Raw genomic sequence first — 22,736 nt, forward strand, 5'->3', positions numbered from 1 at the left:
TTGATAAAGTGGACACGGTTTACCACATCGCAAAGTAAGTAAAACGAGCAGTGTCAGTTGCCCTTTTTTCTGAGTCCTCAACTACGCTCTCCCGACGACGTATGTCACAAAAGGTGTGCTAAGGTGTGCTGCCTCTTTTGAACGACGATCCTTAACATCAGGTGCGGCCGTCAGTCGACTTCTTTCCCACACTCTCTCTCTCTCTCCCGCACACACGCTAACGATGGCGGTGCGCACTTTTGAATGGCGACAAGTACTAGTCACTTACCATTCATTTGCGGTCCTTTTTGGAACGGCCCCTCAACGGCAGGTGCTGAAGGCCTGCTGTCGAGGCAGTAAACCATTGCCAGCTTTAAACGAACCACGGACGGACGATATAAATTGACGGTCTGTGCCAAGGAAGCATCATTTTTATAGACATGTTCACCTGCGTTGAGGCGCAAGATGGCAGATACGATGAGAGTGCATAAATGTCTGCCTGTCGGTGTTATTATTTACTCCCTTACATCTTACCACAATGTGGGTAGGTAATGTGCCGGCAAAATGTGAAATAATGTTGCGACAACCGTGAAATGATAAAACAATTAGGGTTCTGCCAGGACATTGTAACGCGTTTTATTGATGGATCACTTTAAAAAAGTCATTTTGTATAGTTTGAAATTCATTTTGAAGAAGATGTGTGACAAACGTAGTGTTCGTACAAAATTATTGCACTAAAAATTAAGGACAATGTACAGATTTTCCCGTTTTAGTAAGCGTTATAAAAATCTCAGAATTTCTTTTTCATTTTACCACGCTCTTAGACCACTCAAAGTGGCCATATTGTTACTAGCAATTTATTAGCGTAGACAGTTTTGCTTGCCCCCTCATTTGTCTCTTTTTATCTCCAATTCCAATCGCTCATTTGGAGCATCACAAAAAAGGTGTCAAAATGAAGACAAACAAACGTATCCCGCTGAGTGCATTCAGGGCCCGTTGAGTTTCCCCACGCTCCATCTTGTAATGACTGAGCCACACGATCATAAAAAGTAATTAAAAAAGCAACCCGAAAAAACACCGCAAAGAGGAATAACGGAACATTGCCACCATCGCCATCAGTCGGAATGCTTCTTCGTCGAAAACTTGTGACTCTCGGGACGGATGTGGCTTCCGAAAGAGAAAATAAAATGCTTAGCCCAGAATTTTCTTCACACTCACAAGAAAGATGGTGTACCGAATCTGTCGCAAAAGGAGCAAACTTTTCCTCGCCAATGTCGGCGAAAGTTAAAATGCAACTCATGTTATCTTGCGCACCCAAAGCTTGTGTCATCGTATTCGCTTTTTTTTTTTTGTTATTTCAATTCCATATTCATTGGAGCATTGCAGGCAGCGTACTTTTCCTCATTAGGGAAGTGGAACTTAAACGAAGAACATCAAAAACGGCTAGATGAGTTTTCCGGCGGGAGGTACAAGAAGGTTGACGATTCTTCCAAGAATAGTTTTTAACCAGCATCCTCGCTAATCAGGATTTAAAGTCATGAAGGAAAGGAAAAATTTATGCCAAGGAATTCAGCGTTGTTCAAGACCTCAAGACCACCTGTTGGATGTACTCAAAACCCGAAATATTTAAATTTAACTCGTCCATCTGGGATGACAGCTCACGTGTTGTTGATTTAAAAAGGCTTCCAGCGATTCGGTGTACAGCACAGAAATTCCTTGTGGACTTTAAAACTCTTTCATCGTGCGAATACCACAACAGAAACGGATTGCACACTGATGCTAGTTTCATCAACACTTCTTCAACATCCTGCCTTCCTTGGTCTCTCTTTCTAACGTGGGCAATGTGGCATATTTGTGTCGGAAACGATTATCGCTACATTACCGGAAGGATGGCTAAGGACTTTTTCGCTACACACTGACGCTAGCGCTTTCCCCATAGACTTCGTGCTTGGTGGCTAGATTCTCGCTAGTTAAAGATAAGCAGTGGTATGCTGCCATCGTAAACGCTCCGTCGGATCGATCGTAGCGAGACATTCAGAGTGGCTTGCTTTGGAGATTTCCTTGCTGGAGAAGAATTTTCCCCGACGAAAGGATTACGTGCACGGGAGCTGATCCCCCGCGGTAGTGTAAAGGGCATCGGAAGGGATAAGAATGTCATCAGAATTGCACGGCAAAACAGCTGCCAGATCAGCGATAGTGAAAACCATCAACGGGACTATACTCCAATGACGCCATCGTCGACCTGCCACACCGTAGAACTCATCGAGCAAATAATAAATTTTCATCAACAATACCGCAATTGTTGCATGCACACACCGATACCAACTGGGATGATGTTGCAGGATGTGCAAAGAACTAAAATCCCGGAAGACGTACAGACGTTGACATTGTGACCTGTTTGCAAGCTGTCGGAAGCACGGAAGCAAAAGAAGGGGCAAAAGCAAAGTTCCGAATGGCACTGTTCCAGGCATTGGTGCGAGCGTAATGCAAATCGGTAAATGAAAAAATATGCTCAGCGGGTGGTAATGCGGCGGCGGTCGTGTGAAATCAAAGGAAAGCAGTAATCCTTTGACGATGTGCTGGGTTAACGTTAAATCGCCCGAGGCGTGCATTGATGATCGAGCTACTTAGTGCACAATATGTCGTACAGTCGCTCACATAAAGAAATTGACAAGTATTCATATCCATGCCATCAATTTCAAGATATAGATAATATAGTATTTGTACCAAAAAATAAAAGTTCAATTGTAAATAAAATATACTAAAGAATGTACTAAAACCCCACCCCGTAAACACATCCCTAATCTCATCTGTCAAAACTCGTTTGACAGTTTGATTCATATCGTTTCGAAATCGTTTGACATGCTCACAACAACAAATACTAATAAACACCAACCACGGCATACTTACATCGCTCGCCTTGCCATGCATTGTGTCGTACGATTCCGCCTTGGTGACAATGCTTTTCAGCTTGATCGGTTTGACGACGGCCGGCATCTTGCCCATCCCGTCGCCACCCTTCCCCGAAGGGTCATGCAGATGCAGCACCTCACCATCCGGCCCGAGCAGCGTATTACGAATATCGTGCGACGATTTCCGATGGATCCGCAGCGAAGCCGGTGACAGCTCCCGATAGTTGGTCCTCATGTTTCCTCCACCCTCCGTTCCGCCCCCATGCACCGATATGCTGCACCGCTTCCGTGACACATCATACCCACGGCGTTCCTCGCCGATATGGTTCGCTTTGCTACTTTCACGCCCCTCGGCAACTTCACGCCGTTCCACCACCACTGTCGTGTCCGCCAGCTTCCCACCAACAAGCGGCCCACCATTGTGACAGTTGTTGTTGTGGTTGGCGTTGATGTTGTTCGTGTTGTTATTGTTGTTGTGCCCAGTACTTGCCGTCCCGCCGTGATGATTACAGTGCAGATTATTGTTAGTGCAGCTGCCGTTGGGTGCACCGCTAGCGCTGGCAACACTGCCGTTGGCGGAAGATGATGCCGGCGCGACCTGTTGCTGCTGCTTACCACCCTTGCTCATCAGCGAACCCATCTTAAGGTGCTCCAGCATCGAGTTCAGATGTTGGGACATCATTTTCCACTCGAGCAGTAGCAGGTTCACAGGCGAGAGCAGAAGCAAGATGTTTGCGTTTTCTTCGGGATGCTGCTTGCGGTTGTGAAGGCAACGTCCTAACTTTACCAAACACACAGAAACTAGGGACACGAATGAGGACACTCCACTACTGCTGGATCGATGCTGACGGTTGTCGATTAGCACTCATGTCCGGTTTTGTCGCCGACCTACAGGCAGCGCGGTCCTTCAAGCGTTTGCCGGAAGGAATCACGGAGGACGCGGAATTCGTTGGCGGGCAGTGCAGCAAATGTAATGCAGCCGTACCGTGGCACGGTACCTGAAATAATGAGAAATACATCGGATTAGTCAGTGCGTGACGTGCAGTTATAATTACTGTACTGCCGAACAGATTGAGGTCAATGATAGGGTGCGCGGTCGCGGTGCGACTACTATGTAGCATTATGCATTATGCATTCTAACTTACTGGTTGGAATTTCAATTCCAATTCCCATTCGTGACTGACCAGCTGATGAAGTGGTTGCAAAGTATCGATCTGGGAGAAAATTGCTTATTGTCAATTGAATTCAAAATTAATCCTTCAACAAAACGCACGCACGGTATTGGATTTTCTCTAGCAAATTTCATTACGTTCTGTGTTTTTGAAGAGGAGGGCAATAACTCTTAACAATATACAACTGTCAGTACTTTATCCACATCGGCGCATGTAAATCATACAAAGGTCAATTAAACAAACTTTGCCCTTCCTCCCAGTGCAACCGGTACGCTGGCTGACCGGAGCATTATCGTAAAACACCATCGGCATCCATCATCGTGTCGCTATTTGACTTTACATGTTTGTGCACCACAGAAAGCATAATTGTTTTTCTTTGATGTTTGATAAGTGCATAAAAGCGTGCGGATAATGTCAATAAAACTCAAACCTGTTGTTCGGCCATGCGGCAAACCATGGTGATGTGTTGCCGAAGCCTGAGGTCAAAGGTAAACTGTTGATACCGTGCATAAAAGCGTAATCTGTGTTGAGCTGTGATGTTACGGAATTGTTCCCAGTTCCCTTCCAAACACATCCCAGTGTTTGGAAGGGGCGAGCTTGGCATTTTTATTCGGAGCATCTGTCGTGCTGGATAAAGTTTACTTTTAATACAATTCATCACTTGAGCTTTCGGCTGGTAAGGATACGAGTGATTAAATTATATAAAATGTTTGTCAAAATGACATTTTTTTGTATTATTTGTTTGGATGCTTGAGCACAAGGTACAGAAACACAGAATAAGGTTCCACTTTGAAGCAATAATGTTCATTTTAATAAAACAATCGTCGTATTTTTAATGACAAAAATTTCAAATGAACAGACTGTTTGTTATGAGGATAGCATGAGGCTCAAATAGAATTAGAGTATGTTGCCCTTTCTCTGTTGATCTAAATAGGAAGCAAAATCTTTTCACATAATTCAGAACGATAAATGTCAAGTCCTGTCAATATGATTCTAACTACAATAATTGCTTAATAATAGTGTATTGCGTATTGGCAATTTTATCATGTCAGATTTTAAGTTTTAATAACCTAAGTAATAGCCAGAAATATCGCTACTTTAGCCCAGAGGCACCGTTTAGAGAGATTAAATTTCCTACTTTTATAATCCTGCAGCATCTCCTCTCCAAATATAAAGAACGGAATCAATCTTCTCTGTAGCCTCAGTGTCATAACCAGTAGCGCTGGGGCCGCATTCCGTAAAATTTCTTTTGTTGCAAGATCGAATGAAGTTAGCAACATCGACGCTGTTCATGTCGCACGCCGGTGACTTTCGACGAGTACCAAACATATCGTCCTACACCTGCGTTCGCACCGCATCAGTTCGTTCAGAACTCTTTTGTGTTGTCGCCGGTGTACTTCAACGCAAGACACCCTTCATTATAACATGAAAAGAAGTGTCTGCAGTTGACTGCATTGGAAGGTGTCCCTTTCTGTGAAACACTTCACCTCTATAAAGCTTACAATCGGTATTACAGGAATCAAGATAAATCTCTAGTAAGAGACACCCCCGTTTCTTTGGAGACATCATTTTTCCGGAAAATTACCCTAGCAAATCAGCTCTGTACCTCTTCCCCAATTCTGCTTCCTAGAATCCACTCATCAGCCACCAATCAATGCGCACTTGAAACAGATTATAAATGCTCGATAAAAATTTCATCCTCAATTAACGCCTCACCATTTGCCACGAAGCGTGCTGGCACCGGTGGCGCTTATTGAGAGGTGGGAGATTGATTTACTTTTTTCCAGGAAAATTCCCATCATCAGGTGTGTTATTCAATTAATGAAGACCGTTAGAAGAGGGAAGGTACAAGCTACCTCGTGAATAAATATTCTTTCCGGCAAAGCTAATTGCCTGGAGTGTAGCTTTGTGTGACGTCTCTGCAAGCTTACAAGTTCGTTATCAAATTAAAATAAAGTTCCAGTTTTGTTTTATCACCTCGCGGTGTGATGGACTAAGGGATGTAATTATAGCGATACTATCATCATCAAGATGGCTATCGGAATGTCATTAAGTGTTTCCGCTACAGCACTTGATCGTAAACATTGTAAACATATTATTCGCAATGTTCGATTTTTATTAACACCCATCAAGATCTTCTAAACGAGCTTTACGCGCGTGGTCACTTTTATTAGTATCCTCTAAGCTGTCAAGTGTTACTGGTGACATTTTTATCTCTAGTACACACACACACTCTGCTCTTGTCATCAGTAAACACGAACAAAAGCAGGACAGGCTACCTCTTGCCCGTGTTCCGCTTGTCAACACAATCAATGCAAGCATGTGTCTTCTAGTTGCATGGACAGTGTAAACATTCGCCCCCCGGGCTAGGATAACATATCTTCATGGGAGACCGAAAGTCTACAAACCATCTACCAGCCCCCAGCTTTCAGTCATCCCACCAAACGCAGATCCAACCGACGTCGCAAGCTGCGTGTTTTGTCCGGGAGGTTTGCATCAGCGGCGTCTAATTCACGCCGCGATATCTTCCCCAAAAGTTCCGTCAACAAAACGGTACGCGTTGCTCCAGGGAGCGTCAGCCAGATTGGAATCCCGTTAATGATGGGGAAATATTTGAGTTGTTATCAAGCGTTTAATGGGTACGATGACGATCGCTAAAGCTTCGGGCTTCGTTTTGTGTGTGTGTGTGTGTGTGTGTGTGTGTGTGTGTGTGTGTGTGTGTGTGTGTGTGTGTGGGACACGTTTGACGGTAACCGATGCAAAACAGGGGACCGATATCTTACTGCCGGCGGTCTTTGGTTGTCTTTCAGCCGTGTCATCTGTGTCGCGTGCAGAACCACTCTAAACGACCACCTTCCCGGCAAACAAAGGGCACTTGTGGCAGCACGGCACACGGAACTACCCGAAATTAAAGTGGTGCAAAAAATAATCGTACAAACATAATCGGTTGCGGATGGCTGCCAGTGATAGCGAGGAGTGGTGGGCTGTGGAATGAATTTTCATTACCGAAGATTAAACAAACGCGGTTGGTTTTTGGGCTGTTTGAAATGAACCGGATATTGAGCCAAAAATAAACCCCCGCACGGAGGAGATAGCGAGCGAGAGAGAAATATTATTTTTTCTTGCTTGTATCGAACATATTGTTACGATTAGCGAGGGTTTGTTAAATGACTAAAGTGTTTTAACTAAAGTGCCGCTGCAACACCAGTGCGAGACGAGACGCGATAAGACAAAATAATTAACATAAAATATTTTCGCCATTAGCTGCACCTTTGCACATGAAAGCAAGCCGCATCCGCTCACAAATCTTACTCTTCTGCTACACAGACACAGAGGAGAAATGGATGATCAGACCAGACAAGTAGAAATCAGTGAATGCATTTAGAATTGTTTTAAAACCCATGCGGCAAACGATACATTCGGTACGTTCATGACTCAACATCAGCCCCGGTCTGGGTTCGAATCCCTTCTTCGATGTTTGTGCAACGATTTTACGTCAGGAGCTTTTTCTTCTTTACTATAGAGAATAAAAGTTGAAAAGGTAATAGCATTTATTCGGGACTGGGGCAATGGTTAAAAAAGATTTTAAAAAAACTGGAAAGGATGCTGCTGCTCGCTTATCTACACCACACGACAATACATGAACAAAAGAAGAAGAAAAACAGTTACAATTTTTATGTCTAACTCCTCTAACAGTTTCACACTGCAGTTGCAAACTTGTACTTATCCTTTGAAATTTATACTTTGCAGTATGCAATGCAGTAAGTAAGTACATAAAATTTTACCCATAAACTCGACAAGCTACATCCACCAGATACGAGATTTTGCCCTCTATCCAAGAAACACTTCGTTTCGATAACCACCGCAGAAGCTGACCGAAATAATTCCTCCCTTTCAATAGCGCTTCACGATGGCCAACCATTGCCATTGTTACTTTATTAGGTAATATTCATAAAAGTGAACCACGAAAATGGTGAACAATTTTACGGTAACGGCGCATCTTGTCAAGGATATGATTCCCAGGAAAGTCGACCCGGTATGATAACCGAGGTTTTGCGGCGATTTTGACTAGCTTCCTGTGGCTGTATGGACGTTTATCAATTCATCTGCACAGTAGATCCCGTCTTTTGAACGTTTCTTCTGCTTCTGCGACAAGACGAAAGGGACAAATTCTTGGCTAAGCTGTCGATACGGTCCATCTCGTTATATGCATGTATTTTTGGTATCTCTTTGTTGTGACTTTATTGCTTTCGAAAATAACGCTTTAAAACGAACCTCCATTGGCGAATTCGAATTTATTTTCTTGTACAACTTACTGTTACATTTCTTGTCCAAAAATTGTTACACAAAACATTAAACGGCAACCAATTCCATAACCATAAAATTTAAAAGCTTTCCCGGTGAGAAAATTTCTTTCCTCCCGTATCACTTTCTTCAAAAGCTCAAAAAGAAAGAAATTCCCAGAGCTGCATTCCACAACCGTACCGAAATGCAGTCCAGTCTGTCAGGGAAAATATTATGCTTCCGGACAGTCTTCATTCCCTTCCTGGCTAGTTGAAAAGTCCGGAACGCTTCGCTTACCACAAGAAACCGAAAATTGCATGAATGTGTCCTTGACTGTAAGTGTGTCTGCCCGCACACGAACAATGTTCACGTGCCTTTACATCGTTAGGATATTGGCTGGCCGATAAATGGAGCTGGCGCACAGCCAGATAAAGAAAAAAAAAGACAACTCGAAACAAAGTTTTACTTGTTAGTTCCAGATTTGTTCACGGTCACGGTGAGAAGCTTTTTATGTAGTGTTGGAAGAAGAAAGCAGATGAAAGCAGGTTGCAGGTACCAGGTGTCTTTAGGCACATCACTTTCCTGCTTCGTGTTTAAGCTTGAACGGTTTCCGAATGAGCTGGGACATACTCTTGGATGGTTTGGTTTTATCGTTTCACCCATAACAGCCTAATGGGTAGTACGGTTGAGCTTAAAGATGGCTTAAAATCAATTACACTGCTAAAGACTTGTCCCTGAAGATAATAGAAATAGATCTTCCCGAGACTTTAAGTTTACTGAAGAATCGAGTAGCCACAAAACGGACATCTTTAATAGAAGTTCCGGCTCGATTCTTGCCTATCCCAGAATTTACATACGCTCGTTCTTCCCATGCTCGTTATCGGTACACGTCATCGGAACGGACTTGGGCTCTAGCTCTAACAAACTTCCATGTTCACAATCCAACCGAACACTAGATTCCGTCGCCCGTCACCATTTTCGGGTAACCAATAAAGGCCCAATATTGTTGCAGTTGACAGTTTGACATCCATTCGCACATCCATTTGCGGACGGGAGGTTCCACCACCCGTCGGTTTGTGAACCAGACAGACAGACCACAACCACCAGTCCAAGAATTTCCATCAACGCCTAACTTTCGTCCTTCCGGATGTTCAGAAAACCGACGATTCAATACAAACGACCACAGGAAACATTCAACTTGTACGCCTTCCCTACCCTCCCCCACAAGGACGTCGGATCGGACCTAGACTCCTCTGGGGATACACATTCCTCTGTGTGGAATCGGATCGGACGAGCTTTGGGACACCTTTTTTTTTTGGTCCTGCTGGCTTGAGATTTGCTGCGCCAAGTTGGATAGTTGGACGATGACTTCGTGGCCGTCACTTGTTGATTTCCCACGTTCTAGGACGAAAGTGTGTGAGCGAACGAGCAGTAGTAGGTGATGATTCGTGGCTAACCGCAAACTACATGCCCACACACACTCATGATTCTGTAGTTCTACATGAACTGGAACGGAGGAGTTCAATCAATGCACGCTGGGGGTAGAGCTTCGTCGTGTCAACACGATGAGGTTCGAAAGCGGTCGAACTTCAACACCTGCGATCGATTTGTAATTCAACGGCGTGACGCTCATGACCTCCCTGCCGCAATCAATGTTCCACTAGGTTTTTCCACCCACTTATGCGACTCCCAAAGAGGGAGGCGAAGGGAGCTGGCAACAATAGAACGCCATTGCATATTTCATCACACAACAGTGTTACGGTGTTGTGGTGATGGAACACCATTAGCGTCCCGTTGACCATTTGCTCGGTGTTATTCCGAGTGGGCCTTTTGGGTTGTGGTTTGGAATGTCATTGAAAAACGTTCCACCAGAGAAAAGTTCATTTATCATATCGTTGGAGCCGGTGGTCATTCGATGTTGCAACACGTAAAAATTATATCCTGTTCGATATGCGGAATATTTGTGTTACAAGGTTAGTTGCTTTTTTTTCGCAACTCTTCTTCTCTCGTATCGAAAGCCCAACCTTACCTCGCTGTAAAGTTCAATTTTCAGCCATTTATCCAATTTTCTACTGTTATGACATTTCCCTCCCCATCAGTTGAGTTAACTTTCGTGTGTTCATTTTATTCAAGCTTTTTTCACTTTGTTCTTCGATGGTTCTCTAACTCTTCAGCAAAAAACAAGCATCGGCAACAGTTTGCCGAGCTTCCCAATCATACTCACAACATTGGCAAAAGACAGCAGCAGTTTCGTCGTCGGGAAGTGTACGAATAAAAAAATCCACGGACGTGACCATTCTTTCATGGAAAAGTTACTAACGACAGCGAGTCGAACGTTGCGCCCGTGCCCGACGTTAGTCATCTGTCGATGTGTCCTTAACATAGAGTTTAACCTAATTTTTCATCCTTCCACCACGGATATTCATTCTCGGTCGCTTTTTTTTCTGTTGTTTTCATTCACTTTTTCCAACCGGCATGCCAATCTGTGTGTATGAATCCTTTTTTTTTTTGTTCGCCCATAACTTTGGGGACCCCCTGAAGGCGTACGTTCAACTGGTGAGTGTTTAAAGGATTCCAGTATACACTTTTTTGTGCCTTTATCGCTTACGTTAGCAAGCAGTATGCAAACCTTTTGGAACATATGTTTTTTGACTCGACTCTTTACAGCCTCTCGCTTTGCTTTTCCCCATCTTTTTGGGGTAAAACTCACTGATGGGATTATGTAGGTTGTGTGATGTGTTGCACGGGAAAAAAAGAAGCAAGGAAAATTTAATATTTTGATTCTTGTAAAAAATGTTTCTCTTCTTCGATCGATGGCTTTGGTGAAAGGCGTACAACTGATTTAAAAGAATGTTTGTTAGCTACATTAAATTAGCATGCAACGGCTGTGCTGCATTTAAATTTTTCCATTTAAATAGAATAACATGAAGAAGGTTAAAAGACTGACTTTAAATCTTTTAGATTTAAAGCTCTAATTATTTCCACTATTAAATATTGAAAATTTGGCCAATGGTTAATCCAAGAAAATCTCGAGCTCGGTACTAAACAGGAACGAAGCCCTCTATCTGGCAAATCGTACAGCAAAAAAGGTCTATCTTTTTAAAAATTCTTTCAGTATTGACCTTTTTTTAAAAAAGTACAGAAACAAATGAGCTTGATCAGTTAGAAAGAGACAAATAAATAAATCGTCCTGGTGATAAAAAATAGAATAAATAAACTGCTAGACAGTACAATATCACGACACTCTTAATTAATGCATCCCATGCAGTGAGGCTTTAATCAACCCTAGAAAAGATCTGACCTCCAAAAAAAAAAAAAAAGATCAATCCAAAGATACAAATGTGGCAAGAGTAATGTAAAGCAAACTTTCACCGACTCACCCCAAACCTTTGCATTTGCATTTCTAACTTTATCCCCTGTTTGATTTTTGCCCATTTCGCCTTTTCCCGGCTCTGTTCCCTTCTACCCCGATTGAATCAATTTATCTTTCGCACGGTACGAAAATCGATCTAATCCTTATCAAGGTTCGTTGATTTTTCGGGCAGCTGAGTATTTAGGAAAGGAACGCAAATTTGAAGGTCCTGACACTGAAAGCACACGGCAAACGAACGAAAAAAAAAAGCGGGAGTTTTCCGCAAACCCAGCCCAAGCTCGGGGTGAAATTTTATTGGAAAATAAAAACAAACCCATAAAAGTGTGCCGAAGACCGTGGTGGTTTTGGTTCCTTTTTACGAGGCCAATAAATTTCACTTAAACCGATTTGATTTGAACTGAACCGTAACGGGCCGAAAGCCGTCGCAAAGTGAGGCCTCCTAGCGCGGTGTTCTGACTTTCATTAACCAGCTTTTTCGTAGCCGTTGGTCTAGATGACCGGCAGGATATGGAACGTCTATCACTCTATCAATTTTATCGTTCAGTGTTACAGCGATGGCTGAACAATTTTATTGATAACAATCAGAAACCCATCAATGCGTAGGCGTACAAATTAATCGGAGAGAATCATTGCGCGAGAAATCTAATGATTTTTGAAGCTGCTAAAGGGAAACTATTTTCCGCCAAATTATTTCACTGCTACTCTAAAATACATTAAACAAGAGGCTCGCGGTTCGGTGGAGCAATATTTTATTTTATGAAATCATTCTAAAATTTGTGGTTAAGCCTAGATGGTTAAGCTTCGGCTAGTGAAAAAAGTATACACAATTCGCGGTACTAAAGGTAGTCCTCTATGTGTCCGATTTCAAAACACAAAGAAAAAGTCAACAAATTTAAAAATCAGCAAAATGCTAATGAATCGAGCTAAATAATCCAGCGAACTTCATCAAAATTCACCACAAAAGCTTTTATCCACTCTGTGCGAAAAAGTGTTCCCTTCGTCCACTGCAAATAAGTCCAGGAATCGAATGTGTTCAATGTGTTCCCAAATGAAACCACATCGAACCAGATCCTTGTATCGAATTTACATTCTGCACCACCCCTGCTCAAAGTTAACCACAGTGATAACATGCCATATGTAACCTAAAGCAAGCCATACAAAATCCTATTTGATATCGGTTTTGTCAAAAACGTAAAAGCTTCAAAGAAGAATCCGCCGCCCTAAGGACGAAGCATTAAATGTCACGAAAAATTTAAACAAAAAAGGGTGCTTCACACTGCCTCAAAACCATTTCAAAGTTCCATTATGTTGCTAAATAACAATAGCCCCCCCCCCTCCCCCCCCCCCCCCCCTGTACTAAATCATGCATCACGATGCATGTCGATTGCAACCCGCTGCTGGGTGCAATAGTCTTATCGGTCGTGTAATGGGTGAGAGACAGAAAGAACGACGCTCGGGTGCTTTCCAACCGAACTGATGGCTGGCCAGCAAACAGCCTTCGACCACATATCACACAACCAGCACAACCAGACCACCGCCAAGCCGCCAAGGGTACCGGAAATTGTGAAGCGATTGGAAAACGATGTTTGTCAACATGTGAGATTTTTCACCCGTTTTCATCCATTTTCCAGACAAACCCTAGCTGTAACACGATTTCGATGACGCAAGCCAAGAGTTCCGAGGGATAGCGAAAAGGGAGGAAACTAAAGGAAAAAAAACAAGCATAAAGGTTACTCCAATCGTATTTACCAGCGCCCGAAAGGAAACCACACCCGGTGGGTATCGGTGGCAATGGCATTGTTTCGGTATTTGTAAAGGTGTTTAAAGTTCCATTTTTCGCGATGGTTTTGTAGCTCGCAGGAAGTCATCGGGAAATGTGTTATTCTTTCGGATCGGTGAGGGAAAAGCTTTGCGGTCTCAACTGTATAAAAACGAAATGTGAACCATAAACCGAGCCTCTTTTCGTACAATAATACTCGATGTTAATGGTTCAAGTCATATGTACCTTCACACACACACAAAATGGAACGAACAAAAATACATAGCTTTAGGCTTTTGTCATGTGGAAGACTGTTAAAAATGTCTTTAAAAAACGGTGGAAATGCTTTTAGCTTGGAGGAAAGCTTTTAAATATTTTCCATCCGAAAATAGCATTTATCACTTCAAACTGGCTGCTAAACAGATCCGTTAAGCATAAATATTGTAGCATTATGTGCTTTGCATCTTATAAATACATAAAAAAAACACGTTTTCAACTGCGTGACAAATGTAGACGGCTGAAGGTATGCAATGGGCTGGTGAGAACCAATAAATTTAAAATTATTTCGTTTATGATTATTTTTTGTGTTTAAAACTAGGTTCGCTTCGTATAGGGTCAGAACTAATAGGCCAAAATCTCAAACAATTGTAGTTTAAGGTTGCCTAAAACAGAAAGGCTAAGAAAAGAACCCAAATAAACTCTGGAAATAGTCCAGATGCTCTTATTCTGATAAATAGAAACATAATAAAAACATCTTGAATTTCGCACTTTGCATACCATGAGGCGCAAAACTTGAGTTTCGAGTATGTTACGAAAAATCGTAAAATGCTCTTATTCATATACCGGTTAAGAAAAGCATTGGTTTGAAGAGTGCTTTTTGGAAAACAAACATCACATCGATTCAAGATTCTAGACATGCTCTTAATTAACTAACATCCAATTTTCAACAAGCTCTCGAAAATCAATTTACCTCACTTCTTTTGCTCACTATACAAACATCTTGGTAGAAATACTGGCATGCTTTGAACTAGCCCAACATTACTGTACGAATACCTTCATTCCAAACCACAAACGGCCATCATCTCCTGTTGCTCACTCATCTTAATGTGCATTTATGAGCAACGATGTGCGATGGTTGATTAAAACTATTTACCTCTTGTAAGTTCATTAGAGATTAGCAACGCCTTACCCTTTTACCCCATGCAACCCAAATAACTAAAACAAGCATTGCTCGGCAAAACATTCCTTAAAGCTTCTCACTCCAAGAAGAAAAGCTCCAAGAATTCTTAAGTTCCCCAACACTTTCCTTTACAACCGCAGTACAGGTTTAGCACCGGGTTAGCTAAATACTTTAAACACGCTGGATTCCTCTAGCAAAAGAAAGGCTTGCGTTCCGGTGCTTTCCAACGGTCAGTACGAATTCGTGAAACTTCCTTCAGGCAGGACCTTCGTTAAATCAGGCAGTTCAAAATATTCCAACCCAGCAGCACGTACCTCCGTGTCAGTGTTGGTTCCGATGCATTTACAAAGTTTTGTGCTCCCCTAATTACCATGTCCTGCGGACGGGAAAGAACTGAAACAAATAGAAAGCAGCGAAAAAACAGCTCCTACATTCCTACGATGAAAACAAAACGGGTGTGAAAAAATGATGCAAAGTTTTCCGTATGTTTGGGACCCTTTAGCTTAGTCTGATTTAATTTTCTTTGGAGAAAAAGTGTAAAAATAAATTTTGAAAGTGTTTACGTCTGGCACCAACACAGAACAGAAGGCGCAAAATAAGGGAACCTCTTACGAGTTTGTCAATAATAGGGTTACAGTATTAAAGGTAATCGTAATATAAACAGCATCCTTTTTTAAAAGGTATCTCTAACGAGATGGAGCTCGCTCGCCCATACATTATGGAAGTTTTTTGGGAACAACTAAAAAAAAAAAAGGTCAAAGCGGTACTCAACAACGGTGTGCGAGAAGAGTAATATTTAATAAACAAATTTTCCCGTACAACAATCTTTTTCATCCATCCTCAGCTCGTTGAATACGTTCGCCCACTAGCACAGGAATAACTTTCCCATGCTTTTGTTTCCATCTCGCTTAGGCCCCTCCAAAGATGAAAACCTCTTCTAGTCTGGCTAGTCGTACGATGCGCTTGAATAGAAGAGGGAAAGGTTAATCGGAAAGTAGCTGACAGAATAAACTTCCGGCCAGTTCCGTACACCAAAGTCCACAATGAACGGGGAACAAAGTTGCACCCCATATTCCCCAGGCACATAGGGCGAAGTACCACACCGACAGTACCAAAACAACAGTGGACGAAGAAGACGAAGAATAAAACCCGCGCCAACACTAACTTTGAGGGATCATCTCCTAACTCTCCGATTCCGAGCGTGACAGGAGAGAGATTGTGGAAGGAATCGGTATTTTTTATCACCATGTTTACATGATTGCAGCCAAATAAGTTTTCCTTCCGAGGGTACGCTTCCGTCGAACGACAAACCGTCGCACGAAACGGGGGTCGGGAGCGGGAGCATTTGCTTTGCTTCCGGAAACAATTTGGAGCACGACGACGACATACGCGTGGCTTGCAATTTCTATCCCTGTGGAAGTATGGGAAGTAAGAATAAAATGAGCTGAAACAGATGGAGCGACAAAGAAAAAGCTAGAATTGGCAGACTTTGCAACACTCCATGTGTGTCTTGCCTGGCTTGCGTTGCTTCCGCAATGATCTTCCCAAACAATCAAAGTCTATCGAACGCCGTAGGATAAGAATAATCATATTATGAAAGATCCCTCTCGCTTGAGGCGGTTGTAAAGGAAGGACATGATGAACTAACAGCAACAACTACCAAACTCAACCAAAAAAAAAGCGTAGCTCCCACACATAAAGTTGCCCTATCGATTTATAGTACCCTCGAGAAACGTTTCGCCATCAATTGATGGTGGAACTTTTTTGATGGTACTCGAGCCGCCCGACAACCGTACGCAGACAGGAAGTTGGCAAATTGCGTCGAGAGTCGTTCAGTGTTTGTCTAGCATACGGAAGAACCAACCGAAATGGTCTCGTCCGGTAAGGATGCACGTTGAAGCAGCAACTGTTACAGTTCTTAGGCTCCGTCAATGTCTAGCTGTGTCCGGTGACTTTGAATGTCAGTAAATACATCGAAGTCATCCTCGTTTCACTTGCTACCAAAACCCTGTCCAAATTCTGCGATGTACATCGGAGCTGCTGAGATTGCATGTTGTAAGCACAACTGGAGTGATTTTTCATCCAATTTCCACGATCACTTTCCCCCATGGGCGATGCGATGGTGTGATGATAGATGATGATATGCCACGATGCGGCTAATTTCCTTCATCGGCATCTCGTTTACCGTAGGCGTGTTCCTCGTGCAACGGTCGTACGATGACACCTCATCGATAAAATGAACCATCCTTTTTATCATCCCCAACCGAAACACATGCCAAGGGCCCGTTTAGCAATGATTTTCCTTTCACCAGAAAGGGGAAGAAAAAAACGCCATCCTTCTTCTCACGCGATAGAATGCTAGATAGGCCACAAAAGTGGAACCTATTTGACGCCTACGTCTGCCATGCCCGTCAATTAATCGTCCTTTTTTTCTGGGGAGCACGTTGAGGAAAAGGAAGGAAATTGTGTAAAAGAACGATGATGAGGCCGATATGGTTGCAATTAATTGACTTCAGGGAGCCCCTTTTTTCGAGGTGATGAAAGGGACTCGGTGGGCCTTGTACGATGGGCATCATATGTGTCTGTGTGATAAATGTGATTCAATTAGCGTTCGAAGAGCGACGCATCGTAGCAAAGTGGACGAACGAATGTGAACGAGTCATAACAATCCTCTTGCAGTCGATGGTCGATGATGGGACGACATACGCATTACGTACAGTTTTGATATTCATTCGATTGGAGCATTTATGTAAGTGAATCTTTCTGCTGGAGGTACCCCCTTCTGAACGGAGGGTGGAGCAATTCTTACATATTCACAGAATGAATGATTACTCAAGTACTAGCCATTCATCGTCAAATGATAAAAAGCGGTGTTTCTACATCATCTGGGAAGAATGTTATTTCATCCCGAGCCTTCAATGTATGGATATGAAGTGTCATGTTCGGTGATTAGTTTTAGTCATCTACGCTGAATTAATATCACACATTAATGGGTTTTCTTTTGTTTCATAGCTGTACAAAAATGAGATTAAATTAGTTTCATCTCAGACAGAAGTTATCATTGTGTCATTTTCTATGAGTGACTTTAGACGCTTTGATATGCGAATTGCATACTTTCTGGCTGATTAATAAATTGCGCCTGTAAAGTATGCAATTCTCATTTTCTTTGAAATTGGCTCTATAATTTCATTTACATAAGCTAGTTTCAAGCATTTTAAATATATTCTACTAGAAATAAGTCAACAGAATCCCAACCTATCAATTTCTGTGTTCTATATCTTCTCATGAACAAATAAAACAGGTGTAAGTTGTCATAGTTTCCGAGAAAAAAGTAATAATCTAATACACCCAGCTCAATCAGACTGCCTACCAGTCCCTAACAATGCTACCGATGACAGATCTTTAAAAATATTTATGAACCTGTCACCTGTAGTAACGATGGTTGTGCGTTGCTTTGCACAAACTTTTCAATACCTTACGGGAATTGCTATACGTTTCTACCAGATGTTGTTCTTACGCTCTATACCGATGACGCACACCAAAACTTCTCAGACACACGTTTCTGTTTAAAGCTCGAAATCCCAGGAATCGAAAAACAAACCCAACCCTTTCAATTTCTAGCACACGCTTCACATCCACAAAATAAACCATCGCAAAATCAATTCCACGTCAAATCCTTGTCAAATCACCGATTTCCGCCTCGATCTGTCAACCGTTGTCTTCCACTAAAAGGTGAGTGTGTATGGTGGCTTCTTTGGGTTCCTGTCAATATTGCTGTAATAAAATTCAGTACTTTTATTTCGCTTCCCTTTTCCACAAACTAGGCCCCAATAAGCCACGTTTCTCCCAAACACTACCGTCGAGATATTTTTATTCTTGTCTCCGCGGGACTGTCGCAATGCGTGCCATCCTCACATCCGGCTTGAGTTGGGGGGGGGGGGGGGGGGGTGAGAGTTTATTTTTCGCGAGTATTTATTTTGCGGCTATTCATCCACCAAATCGCTGCATGACACAAGACAAACGATCTTTCCATTCAATCATTTCGTGACGGAGGCGGAAAAACCAATACCGAAGCATCGATGGCACTCGACGCCGGATAAACGGTGCTGCGGCGGTGGTTCAATGTAAACATTGAATTGCATACAACCAGGCGCGCTGCGTTCGTTCCCGCGAGGAATGATAACTTCAACTACCGTAAGCATCTTGTCGGAAGTGGCTTACGCCGGATGGGGATATTAATACCGTACGCTTCAACCGGAACGATACGAGTTCGAAATCGGAGAAACAAATAAGCGAGTCCTTCTGGGAGGGCGAGCACACCACCTCGACCTATTGACAGTCAACAGAAAACGGAAGCAGTGTTCCTTTGGCGGGAAACCTTTTTTTAAACACTTGTGACACATTTCACAATGTTACGCAAGATCTCCTGCATATTTTCCTGAGTAAGCGTTTTAGCATCTCGCTTTCGGAAACATCGCAAACCGATAATTTACCGAGTCAATAGATTATACAGCGCAAGCACTTACATCTTCCTGCAAGCTAGCTCTCCTCCCAACGGCAAGGAGGCTTTGTTTGCTAAATCCTTAGTGCAATTAATTGCAGAGCACTTCGGCCAGCCGCCGGCTCAATCAGCCTGAAGATTGATCGTTACGATAGTGGATGATTAGGAGCAGTGAAATCAATTTCACAAAACCTCATTTGGCCTTAATTGAATCGACGAATCCTGCCGCATTCAGTGCCTTTTGACGACAAAAAGTCACACAGGCGTCAGCCCACCGCCGCGATAAAATCAACGTGTATCGACTAATTATTTGTTGCAAATTAAGCCATCCGATTCGGGCCCACGGATATCGGGGGTGCTGGTGCCGCTGTTAGATCATAAGGCATAGAAATTATGCAACGTACGAAGCAACAGCAACACCGTGGTTTCGTGGTAGCTAGTCACAGCTAGCAACCGGAAACCGGTGGCGATAAATGTAATAATAATAGTATCGATAGTAGCAAGCATCCGATCAGGTTGCTGTTTGGGTACGTGACTAGCTAGTTGAAAATTTTGTCTGCGGGTTGACATCATAAAGTAAACATAAATTGGATTGTTAAATAAGTTTGGTTTGATGGTTTTGTGTGTTCACAGTCAATGTTTTAAAAATTTCGCAATGTTTCTGAGGAAGAATTAGCCTAAAAGTATGCAATTCGCATTTTATATGCAATAATATCAGCATTATAATAAGCGATCATATTTTTACGTTGTTAGAAGACATAGGAAATTATGATTAAAATTAAAATCTCACACAAAAACATCCCAAACGAGTGAATGATTAATATCTCAGCTCATTTCTTCAAAACTTTTCGTGATTTGCAGTAGCAGCTCACCAGAAAACCCACCTATCTTCGGAAACTACCAAAAACAACCGTGCCAGAAATACTCTCATGCCCGCGATAAGGCATCCCGCACAAGCAGAGACAGAGACCGAGTGAACCTAAATACCTGCCACTCATTCATTATTCAAATCAACCGCGGTTTGATCCAGCCATCAAGCTCCTCCAACTAAACAGCGAAGCCACAAAGACAAGAAGAAGCGCGGGCCAAACGCTGCCGACCATGTGAGATGAAGCTCACAGCAACGCGGGCGGGCAGCAGAATGTTTTGAGCTACGAGGCATCGGTATCATCTCAAAATCTGATCATGATTATTCAGATGAATGCAAATTAGTTTTACGGTTGTTTGTAACGCACTTTACGGTTTCGGATCGGAATGCGAAACGGGTGGGGTAGGTTATCGGAATTAGCTTACCTTGGGAACCTTTACGTGAATTGGCTCGTGAGGTTGTCTGCGTTCGAAGTAATCCAGTCTCCTAAATGTGTTTTGTTGGGGAGTCAGGATTTTTGGGGGTGAATTGAAAGAGAGCTTGAGCTAAACTAATGACTATTAAACCGCCGTAAATTTGTGGGGTGAGCTTTTCATGCATCAGTACAGAATTTGGAAGTGATCCTGTTGCAGTTGGAAATTACAAATGCACCTTGAATCTCGAAAGACTTCCTGGAAGTTTTAGGTGATAAAATGATACTTCATTCAACGTTACGAGGAACGATTCTTTCTCAATGTGCTCTGGCGCTAGAAACCCCAATTCCAACAAGCTAGAAGCGCATCCGAACCGCCTATCCCATCCATCTCAATCATGTACGCCTGGTCGGAAACGCTTTTCGATCAAATTAATTTCAATTAATGGCAATTTGTTACAACCGTACCGAAAACCGGATGCTGCGACAGTTCTTCCGAACAGTGCCACATAAAGCTCACCTCGACCTACCTCAACGTCAGCCACGTTAAGCAAGTCACATTTTGGACGGAACGTCTCGTACGGTAGTAACTGCGAGGCATAGTATAGATCATTTAGTCGGTAACGATGCAACCGCACACTGACGATGCATTTTGTGTGATTAGTACTTCTTAACCACTACGTACGTACTAGAAGATTCGTACGACAGAGGGTGTCTTAGTAATGGCAGCATCCTCTCACTCCGAATACGCTATTTACCCGGTGATTACCTACTCCAATCAGTGTCATCAACATGTAGCGGGTAAGAGCGTTTAAAATCCAAACCTTCGGGCAGAAAATGTTACCTCCCAGTTCGGGGGAAATCCTTAGGTCTTTCGACCCCGACGACCGAGACCCCTCTCGGGATGGTAAATATTCATGATTTGAGCAAACTTTGCGGCACTGAGGAAAGCTTGGAGGCTTTTGTGTGTACGTGTGTGCGTGGAGTACGGGGTTTTCACGGTACATTAGCACCGCCGGAGTGATTCTCCCCTCTTGGGGACGGGTGGTTCGACTGGGGCGGAAGTGAACCAAATTTCCCAAACCCTAGCCAGCATCATTCAGCGTGCTTTAAGCTTAGGCGCGGCTATGAATTAGGCGATAAAATTGAGTATCATCCTGTCGGTGCTAATATTGATTAATTCCAGGATGGTGCCCGGTAGAGTGTTAAAAATCCGAATCCATTAGCCCGATCAACAATTCAACAGGCTGGCTGGTGACCGGAATGGATGAAGGGGAGCTCAATTTGTTTACACTTAAAAAGCTACCACTATACGACACTGTGCTATAATATACAGCCAATTTCATAATGAGAGCGCTGAATGCTTCATTTTATTCCCTTCTCTTAAAACTACTCTTTAAAGCTGAGAACTGAGTTTTGATGTAATTAAAAAGTTAATTAGCGCTCCTGAGGGGGAATTTTTTTTTTTTTTGGGATGACTAAACAAACAACTTAACTTAACAAATCGTTTCCTTCGGAAGGCTCGTTTATTTTAAAAAGAATCCCAAATAAACAGTCTGAACGGGAAATGATAATAATAGAATGAAAAGTGTCCTTTTACTGTTTCTCCAGCGACCAGCTGCAGCTCGTTATCGTTGATGAAGGTTTCTGCATACCGATATTAGCAGGAAGCATTATCCTTCTACAATCCTCAAAAAACTTTTGCTCATTTGCGCTCTTGGCGCGTGCAAAAGGAAATCAATCATAAAATCTTTTTCGTCTAGCCTGGCCGGAAAAGAAATGTGACAATTTATTAATTACTGGCAGGGAAATACTGGGATCCGGTTCTATTTTCGTTCGATGATTAACTTGATTTTTTAAAACAATATTCTAGTGAATCCTCTGAAAAGATTACAACTATTGTTTAAAACCCACTTATAATTTTTACCACTTAAGCCAATTTAGCATAGTTTGCTATAAACATGGAAAGCTTACTAAAATTGCTTCAAACTTAAAAATCGACACAGAAAATAAACCGTAACAAATCATCCAAAAATAAACCACAAATGAAACCCTCCTTTTTTGTGTTTATTTTGTATCTTTGCAGTAAAACAACCCATCCGCAAATTAATGCGTTTTACTCGATTTGTTTTTAGCCACAGAAGTAAAGTCCATTACACGTTTGTACAGCAAACACTGCTCCAAAAAAAAAAAACCAAGGTACTCCCGGACTGCTACCTAATACTATCAACAAAATCTGCCAGTGGCGAAAAGTGATATAATTTCTCGACCATTGCCATTTCTCGACCGCAACCGT

At 42.6% G+C, this 22,736-nt stretch overlaps 2 protein-coding genes across 3 annotated transcripts in view; one reads left to right on the forward strand and one right to left on the reverse strand.

Annotated features, from left to right (window-relative positions):
• The window catches only part of LOC126563852 (nitric oxide synthase), a 53,278-nt gene extending 49,696 nt beyond the window's left edge, over positions 1-3,582 (reverse strand). For both annotated transcript variants that reach the window (XM_050220629.1, XM_050220628.1), the window contains exon 1: positions 2,890-3,582. In XM_050220629.1, coding sequence (XP_050076586.1) covers positions 2,890-3,573 — 684 coding nt within the window. In that variant the 5' untranslated portion in view covers positions 3,574-3,582. The remainder of the gene's footprint in view (positions 1-2,889) is intronic.
• LOC126565775 (maternal protein tudor) overlaps positions 1-22,736 on the forward strand; it is a 77,479-nt gene that overhangs the window by 1,051 nt on the left and 53,692 nt on the right. The gene's annotated exons all lie outside the window — the stretch shown is intronic.

Source organism: Anopheles maculipalpis, chromosome 3RL, assembly GCF_943734695.1.
Source record: "Anopheles maculipalpis chromosome 3RL, idAnoMacuDA_375_x, whole genome shotgun sequence".
NCBI lineage: Eukaryota > Metazoa > Arthropoda > Insecta > Diptera > Culicidae > Anopheles > Anopheles maculipalpis.